The 8,986-nt window shown below is 43.6% G+C and overlaps 3 protein-coding genes across 4 annotated transcripts; all 3 read right to left on the reverse strand.

Moving 5' to 3' along the window:
* Positions 1–13: 13 nt before the first annotated feature.
* LOC110176676 (Odorant receptor 65c) lies at positions 14–1,680 on the reverse strand. Its single transcript, XM_020943112.2, has 5 exons — positions 1,364–1,680; positions 1,133–1,304; positions 550–1,073; positions 130–493; positions 14–67 (listed from the first exon to the last, which is right to left on the reverse strand). Exons 1-5 carry the CDS (start codon positions 1,675–1,677, stop codon positions 14–16), a joined length of 1,428 nt encoding a protein of 475 aa, XP_020798771.2. The 5' UTR covers positions 1,678–1,680.
* LOC110176673 (putative odorant receptor 65c) lies at positions 1,586–3,424 on the reverse strand. The gene is made up of 5 exons (XM_020943110.2): positions 3,104–3,424; positions 2,868–3,039; positions 2,280–2,806; positions 1,860–2,223; positions 1,586–1,741 (listed from the first exon to the last, which is right to left on the reverse strand). The coding sequence occupies exons 1-5, from the start codon at positions 3,229–3,231 to the stop codon at positions 1,688–1,690; spliced, it is 1,245 nt and encodes a 414-aa protein (XP_020798769.2). The 5' UTR covers positions 3,232–3,424; the 3' UTR covers positions 1,586–1,687.
* A 3,124-nt stretch (positions 3,425–6,548) lies between these two features.
* On the reverse strand, positions 6,549–8,163 carry Or65a (Odorant receptor 65a). 2 transcript variants are annotated; one of them, XM_020943114.2, is made up of 5 exons: positions 8,011–8,163; positions 7,768–7,939; positions 7,189–7,712; positions 6,766–7,129; positions 6,549–6,705 (listed from the first exon to the last, which is right to left on the reverse strand). In XM_020943114.2, the coding sequence occupies exons 1-5, from the start codon at positions 8,124–8,126 to the stop codon at positions 6,652–6,654; spliced, it is 1,230 nt and encodes a 409-aa protein (XP_020798773.2). In that variant the 5' UTR covers positions 8,127–8,163; the 3' UTR covers positions 6,549–6,651. The 2 variants fall into 2 exon arrangements, with proteins under 2 accessions (XP_020798773.2, XP_086694811.1); XM_086838685.1 differs by having other exon boundaries at positions 6,549–7,129; positions 8,011–8,136.
* Positions 8,164–8,986: the final 823 nt, after the last annotated feature.

Consider the following 8,986-nt stretch of genomic DNA (forward strand, 5'->3'; position numbering starts at 1 on the left):
TTTCAGATAAGCATTAATCCATGGTATTTAGCAACAGCGTTAGGATTGAATAGCATTGATGTAATATCTAAAAAAAAAAATAATATACACTTTTCAAATCAGGTTTTCAAACTTTAATATTTCACTTACTGCCGAATAATTTATTAAATTAAAGGCCGGAAAAGGGCTTGCCCTCATTTGCATAGGATATTGCGCTTTCTGAATTATGAAACAAAGGTCCCTGTTAACTCTGTCACGTCCCGAGCACGGATCGTAAGCCTCATAAGCAGCCTGAGCAATGTCCAAGGACTCATGCGACACAAGGTCCCCGAACTTGGACCACATCGATAGATGTCCCAAGGCGAGCAGCATGAGGACTCCAAACTGGAGGGCCACCTTGGGATCCTTTCGGGCAACCAAGGCCTGAAAAACCGAAAGGGTTACCAGGAACAGGTTGACAATCACCTGCATCTTAAGAGTGCCGTGAAAAACCTCGTTGGTTCGATCTAAGATGCTGTGAAAAATACACTTAAATTCCTCGTAAGTCGGTTTGAGTTTCCCATCACTCACCTTATTATTTTCCGATGGAACCCAACCAATCGGATAACTTCCCTGTTCAATAGCTTACTATCGCCGTGACACTTTTCAGGCAGGTGACGAAGTCCGATGCACAGAACCTTGATGGCAGAAGTGATCTCAAAATATATAGACAACGATAGTGATTCAATGACCAAGAGCCAAATAAGGATGTAGGAGAGCACCAGGACCTGTGTCACGTAGCTAAGGGCGTGGGCTATGGGGTGCTTGGATTTGATGTGCCATTCAAAGGGATAAATCGTGTGGAGGGGCAAGCTCTGCTGGGCCACCCACAGCGGTGATGTGTCAAGCAATATCACAAACATTCCCATAAAAAACGACCAAACAACGAGCAACAGAAACATCACCAAAAAGTGCCAGTGTCTGACTGACCGAGCCTCTGCGGAACCAGGACCTTCTCTTAACCAGTGACGACATGCCTCTAGGTCATCGATAACCTCATCCAGTCCATCGGCATACCAATGGAAGTAAACGAGCTTGAAGTAAATAAAGAATGCCTGCAAAAAGGAACTCGATTACCTATGATCTCTGTTTACAACATATAAGCTTTGCACACCGCAATAATAAAGGCAAGATCGCGACCTAAATTCACCAAGTCTCCCAGGGATTCCGTCAAGCCATAACACATTGCCGAGAAAACTAAAGACACTATAAGCACCATAAAAGAATGCCAAAGGGATCGGTAGGGCAGACTGCGTTCCACAGAGGTTGTGTACAATACCAATGCCCTATGGAAATATATAAATTAGTTTTTTAAAAACGACACAGTTTCTGCAAAACCACAGACTTCATCTGCTCTCGAGCAAAGTAGGTAGAAATATGCGGTGGATCTTCTTGTGGATTTGAAAATGCCTTCCATCCTTTCTTATAAAATTGTAGAAAACGCTGTAGATTGTCCATTTCACGTGAAATCCTGCCTTCAACAAGGTAAGGCATACAACTAGCAACTGATTTTATTAACTCAAAGAGTGCTAATGGGTCACTAATGTATTTAATGGCCTGGAAGCAATTATAGGATGAGAATGTTGCAGCTGCTTCAATTATATATTGCACATAATGGAATCTAAATATATAATATAAATATTTAAATATAATAAACATTTTTCTTCCGTTAATCCAAAGTATTTAACAGCAGCGTCAGAATTGAATAACATTGATTCAGTATCTAAAAAAGCAAATTCCATAGTTCTTATTAAAAAAGGAAGCTAACTAAGTCAGCAAACACTTTCAGTTTGCAGTTGCATATCCGATTTATAGAGTCTAGACTTTAAAAATCAACTTACCGCGGTATAGTTTATTAAATTAAAAGCCGGAAAAGGACTCGCCACCATTTGCATAGGAAGCTGGGCTCTTGAAATCATAAAACATAGATCTCGAGCAACTTCTTTGCATCCCGAGTGCGGATCATAGGCCTCATAGACAGCCTGAGCAATATTCAAAGACTCATGCGACATTATATCTCCAAACGTGGACCACAACGATAGGTGTCCCAAGGCGAGCAGCATGAGGACTCCAAACTGGAGGGCCACCTTGGGATCCTTTCGGGCAATTAAGGCTTCAAAAACCGACAGGGAGACCAGGAAAAAGTTGACTATCACCTGCATCTTGAGAGTGCCAGTGAAGACTTCATTGGTGCGTTTTAGAATGCTATTGAAATATTTCTTATTTCGTTTTAAGCATCTTTTGTATTTCGTACTACTCACTTCAATATATGCTGGTGGAGCCCTATTAATCGGTTTACTTCCCTCCTGAGCAGCTGCCCATCTCCATGACATCTTTTGGATAAATATCGAAGTTCGATGCAGAGCACCTTGATGGCACCGGTAATTTCCCAGTAAATGGACACAGACAATCCCTCCATCCACACGAGCCAAACCAGACAGTAAGGGATCACAAGGATCTGATACAAATAGCAAAGAACATTAGCTTTCGGGTGCTTCAACTTGTTTTGCAAATCCAGAGGAAACTTTGCGTGGATGGGCAAATTCTGCTGAACCACCCACAATGGGGATGTTATAACCAATATTAGAAACACGGCCATAAAGAAAGACCAAGTTGTAAGTAGCAAAACCACCAGAGTAAAGTGCCAATGCCTAGTTTTTCGGGCTTCTTCGGAACCAGGACCTTCCTTCAGCCAGTGATGACCTAGAGCATCTAGAGCATCAATTACTTCGTCCAGTCCATCAGCATACCAAAAGAAGTAAACGACTTTAAAGAAAATGAAGATAAACTGCAAGAATGACTGTGGTTAGTTCTCATTTGATTCCGGAATGTAACCTATTCAAACGAACCCCTAGGATAAACGACAGATCTCGTCCCATCTCCACAATGTCTCCCATCGATTCCGTCAAGCCATAACATAGTGTAGTGAAAAATAAAGAGAGTGTAATCAGGACAAAGGTGTACCAAAGAGTTCGGTTGGGCAGCCGGAGTTCCTCTGAGTTGGTGTACAAGAGCATGGCCCTAAGAATGTAAATATATATACATTAGTTCCATGTTCAGCACCTTTCCTTTTTAAATTACACACTTTAATTGTTCTCGAAAGTAGTATGGGACAAGATGTTCGGTTTCGTATTGTGGATTCCTTACGACCTTCCATCCTTCTTCATAAAATCTTAAAAATCGTTTCAAACTAGCCATTTCAAGTGGTTCCATAAAACTAAAAGGCCTGCTACCCGCAACTGATTATAAGTATATTGATCCAAGAAGTGCTAATAGGCCATAAAATATAATAACTCTGAATGTAATTACAGTGCGAGAAAACCACAGCTGCTACAAATTTACATACGAAATCAGTTACTATATGCATTCCCATATTCAAACGAACGACCATCAATACTCCTTCTCCAGCTCATAAAAATGAAAAACGATTTAATTTCAATTTCGCTGGGGATCGCAACGATCCCCAAGGAAGTGAAAGTTGGCATTGTTATGAAGACAATCAAGGAAAGCAGCACTGGAGTGCTGCTGCCTGCTAAAATATTTAGGTTGCCCGGTCAAGAAAGAAGGAATATTTATGCCATTTATGACACGAAAGGCCCTCCGAACGTGCTGTCCGCAGATTGCAGCATTTTTGCATATTTCCAGCACGAATCCCAGAGCCGAAATGAAATGCAGAAAATCAGCTCGCAGCTCGCAGCTTCCAGTAGATAAAGCCGGGCCTAAGACTTGGCTGGGTAGCTGGCTTTAAGCTCTTAGCTCTTGACTGTTTGGAAGGCCCAACCTCGGCTCAGCTTAATCGAAAGCGAAAGATTTCGGGCCCGATACGGACATATGGTCATATGGATCGGTCGTAGGGAGGTCCCCCCTGGTTTCTTCCCAGTCTGTGGGTGGCGACGGGCGATCTGGACATTTGCATATTGGAACGATTGAGCTCCGGGAGGACAGCCGGAGACACCACACAATACAAGTCCAGGGGGAAAGGGAAGACCTCTCTGGAAAAGTGAGATCCGCGGAGGCATCGAAAATGTCATGCGGTTTTATGACTTCATTAGCAACAGCCAAGCCAGGAGGAGGAATTTAATGGGTCTCTGTCCTGGACGACGACTCCATCGCCTCCGACAACTCCTTCACCGCTGAACTAAACAAATTTGAGGGACATTTTCGTGTCGGTTGAGAGGGAAAACTAATCAGACTAGCCCCAATCTGGACTGGAGGCCATGTCACGAGCTCCTGGTGATGATGTGCATATGGGACTGCCTAATAATGAAGTCGTGCATGGCATTTGTCCTGTCTTCTGCGCTTCGATGATTAAGAGGCCGAGGCCCAATCTGAATCCGTATAACAAAGTCTATACCGAATGTCTGACACCTCCTCGCTTGTGTTTCGCGGGAATTGGCGCATGTCGGCAAATTGGGTTTACGAATGCTGACAAACTGGGTCGGTTATTCCCCTCAGACGATTAACAATGTCACACGATTTTGGCCAGACGATAAGGATCTGGAGAGTTAATACGCTTGGCTGCAGCGCAAATAGCGCAAATCGGGAGCATTGAAGAAGCTCACAACTAAATATAATTAGTCTTGGGCTTGAATCAAAGTAGTGAGAAATAACCTCTTGGGAGTCTTTGAAGCACTCTTAGTATGTTGTCCTTTGATACAAGTCTGTTTTTGCCCCCGTGCATTTGACTCCATTTGAACCCATTTAACGCCAGAGTGCCAGAGTTGTGCGTCTCTCAGAAGTTTCACCTCACTTCGCAAGGGGCTTGGGCCTGGGCCTGGTCTTTGGTCTTTCAATAACTTCCCAAGCCTCCACAGAGCGCGATATTGTGCGCAGATAATAAACCATACAAATAACTGCGCGGGTTCGGGCTGAGCTCACTGACATCTCCGACAGCCCAGCATCCCAACTTCCCAACATCCCAACATCCCAACATCCCGACTTCCCTGATTTGCCTGACTTCTACCAACGATAATGTCGTCGTCTTGGCCCGGCTCGTTGAATGTCGACAGGCGAATCATCAGCCTATCGACAGTGCACTTTTGCCTTCTAAAGTGCATCCATCGCATCCCATCCCAGCTCTCCTAACCAGCTCCCGAGCCAGCTAAGCATGCATCATCATTATCATCGTGGCTGTAGCTCCAGCCAAGCTCCAGCTGCATGCAAGCGAGAAATCCAACTACTGCGCATGAATGAATCACGGTCGAGGAGATCGCTGCCCAGATGCAAACCGCATCTCATGTCTAGCGAAAGTCGCGACAAAACTCTCTCAATCCTCACAGACTCCAGTCCCGTGTCTTATGTCCCATGTCCCCAGTCCCATGTCCCGTGTGTCCCGCGTGTAGCCATAATGATGAATTAGGCTGCTGTCATGTCATGACAAAGGCGCTGCATGCAATTTAGATGGAAAACGGCTATGAAGTTGGGCATCTCGGAGGTTTGAAGAGCAGGGGGCAGACCCCAAAAGGAGTCATCGAATAAACACAGGCACCACAAATGCAATTGCAATTGCTGCAGCGAATATTCAAACGTAAGTAGGAAGTGGGCTCTTAAATGAGCCACAAAGAGAAAAGAAACTGCCGTCTGACAAATCGTTTGCTGTTCAACTTTATCGCCGTACAGTGGCATCAACTAATTGAATGAATTATTAGATTAATTAATTCATACATTCATAAACAATACTTGAACATTTAAGTAGCAATCACAGTTAAGTTCTTGTGGAAAAGCATTCATTGTAATCGTAATAAATTACAATCATAAAGAGCAGCAAAAACAAGTAAAACATCTGCCTAATCTGTCCATTCTAAGTGTATAAATTGTTCTTGTTAATAATTTTATTAAAGTATAAATAGCCACCCAGGGACCACTGTTTTTCCATCTTCTTGCAACAAAGTGAAATTCGATGTGCATTATGCGAGACTTTTTTACTTTTCGTTGCCAAGCAGGGGCAGGTTTTGCATTCGTGCAGATGCAAATGTTTGAAAGAGCTCCTGGGATCTCGGATCGGATATTGGATATTGGCCTAATCCGCTGGCGTTCGCTAATTAATTGAGACTACTTGTCGCTGGCAATTAGTGCGGCGGCCCAGCAGGCAGATGACATGTTATGCCATTTAGTGGCACAGGCCCTGGGGCGGCAAATGAAGTTATTCCGAGCGGAACGGACTCAGCAAAATGTCAGGATCGGAGACCTCAGACACTTGGCCCCATCGCTACGAAGGTTAATTGCCAACAATAAGATTCAATCAAGCTAATGACGGAGCCCAGTCAGCCAGCAAGTCGACTGAAAGGCAGCACCCAGCTTCCAGCTGCCAGTTCGGGATCCGCACACAGTTGCGCGATTTATGAGCCCAATCTTGGAAGGCAAAGACTACTATTCCACTTCCACTTGGGATTGCCAAGATGCTGCTGCTGCTGCTGCAACTTGCAACTCGTAACTTGCAGCACAGTCGACCTTTCGGGGTCGCGTGCATAAAGTGCAGAACTTTCTTCCGAGTGGCCCAAAACTGTAGATATCGTCGATGAGAGATTTAATAAAGCTGTTAGCGGAATCGAGAGCCACCACTATTTATTAAATCCCAACAAGTTTAGCTATAATCCAAGGTAGTTTATAATATTTAAGCTGTGATTTTTGTGACTACTCCAAAGTGTTCATCAGCAGAGTCAAAATGGAGTAGCATTGATTCAGTATCTGTCAACGAAATATATCTTTATATATGAAAATGATAACGCTTGAAGGTAAAACACTCACAGACATGTAATTCTCCATATTAAATGGTGGAAAAGGTCTTCCTCTGATAATCAACGGCGTTTGGGCTCTCATGATGAGCAAACCAATATCCCGATGAGTCGCCTTTGTGCCAAACCGCGGATCGTAGGCCTCGTAGGCTGCGTTGGCCACCTCCATGGATTCCTCTGACAACATATCCCCGAATTTCGACCAATAGGAGAGGTGTCCCAGTGTCATACAAATTATAGTAAGGTACTCCACAACCACCTTGGGGTTCTTCCTGGCCACCAAGACCTCAAAGGCCGACAGAGAGACCAGCAGAAAATTCACAATCATTTGCGCTATGAAGGTACTACTGAAAATGTGATTCAAGCGATCGGAGAGACTGTAAGTATGCCATTGAAAATATATCCATTTTGAATATTAATTAAAAAACTCTCTCACTAAATAATACTCTGATGAAGCTGTGTCAAACGTTTCAGTTCCCTGGCCAGAAGCACATCATCACCCTTACAAAACTCCTGGAGACTCCTGAGTTCTATTCCGAGTACTTTCAAGGCAGTTGTCATCTCAAAAAATATAGACGCCGCCATGTTCTCCTCAAAGCACAGCCAAACCATCAGATACGTAAAGATAGTGGCTTGGTGAAAATATATAATCACATGACAAATCAGATGCTTCGAGGGATCGTCCAGCTGATAGGGCCAGACCACATGGAATGGTAGTATCTGCGACTCCATCCAAAAAGGCGTCGATATCTTTATCACACAAAAAGACACAATGAAACTGCTCCAGAGCGTTAGTATGACTGAAAGCGCCAGAAAGTGAAATCTCTTTGTGGCTTTTACTTCCTCAACTGCAGAACTGATGGGTTCCCTGCGATAGAATTCATCTAGGGCAACAATTACCTCATCAAAGTCATCGGCATAGAAGCCGAAAAAGACTATTCTGAGTATGATAAATAGGAACTATAGAGGAAAGATTGAGTATTTGAATATAATATTGAACATATTCATTTCAAACCGTTATGGCAAAAACCAGATCACGTCCCAGATTCACCAGATCTCCCATGGATTCAAGTACTCCAGTAATCAAAGAACCATAGCTAAATAGGCACTGAAAATATATAAAATAATGCCAGGCCACTTTCTTAGGGTCTCTACGCTCCTCGGAATTCGTGTACAGTCCCATGGTTCTAAAAAGTATATATTAATCAGTTTTGTAAATGATTATCATCGTTTTTTTTTTTAATGGCACTATACCCACTTAATTATATTCCTGGTATAAAAAGTAGTTATATGCTGCCTCTGAAGCCTTGGGTTCTTGTATGCCCTCCAGCCATCGACAAAGGGTTCCGCCATTTCTTGCCAAAATCGACCCATTTTTCTGACTGTGTACCTCTACCTCTTTTTCAACTTGGATGTACCTTGCCCTGATATCCTGAACCTTTTTATACGCATTCGAAGGTGCGGAATTACTGAATAAATAACGCAGCAACTCACAGCTCATTACGGCAATTGCACCAGAGGATTTTGCAGCTGCTGTCGAGGCTGGGAAAAGGCAGGAAAATGCAGGAAAATGCTAAATGGAAAGACTCATATTTGCAGCGGCAATTATTGGCGAAATGCTCCGGAATACCGTCCACTTAAAAATCATGGGAGCAGCAGTCAGTAGCAGGCGATTATCGGGCAGAGTCTCAACTCCTCCTCCTCCTCCTGCTCAATGGGTTCTGCCTGGGCCATTGTTGTGGTGGCTTCGATTCCGATTCCGAGTCCAATTCGAATAGTGGACTCTAACTCCAACTCCGAATCTGAATCCAGTTGCAGCTTTCGGCTCGCATTGAAAGGCAAATTTGCGCGAGACGCACGGGAAATGCAACAATGTTTGCACTTTTCCCTCGCTATCTTTTGTGCGTTCTGGTTGGCTTTTCCCCGCTCCATTTAAGGCAGGCCGAAATGCATTTTACAGTTTTACCTTTTTGCAAATCTCTAACGGCCTGCCAAACGAACAAAATATTGCCTTGGCCAAATTTGGTAGCCACAATGTCGAAGGTGCAGCGTTAAGACTAGGTACTGCACGAAAATTCTCAAATATCTGATGGGAAAACTTATTTTTTATCAAGTTGGGAAATAGAAAAAACTTTAAAATAACTAAGGCATCTTTACGGATTTTTTTTTCAGTGTTTCCTGGTACACATATCGCCCGGAGCTGACTTTTGACTTTTGCTATCGCATCGCCTTGT

Source organism: Drosophila serrata, unplaced genomic scaffold (genome assembly GCF_035046125.1).
Source record: "Drosophila serrata isolate PLE 108 unplaced genomic scaffold, ASM3504612v1 contig_359, whole genome shotgun sequence".
NCBI classification, from domain to species: domain Eukaryota; kingdom Metazoa; phylum Arthropoda; class Insecta; order Diptera; family Drosophilidae; genus Drosophila; species Drosophila serrata.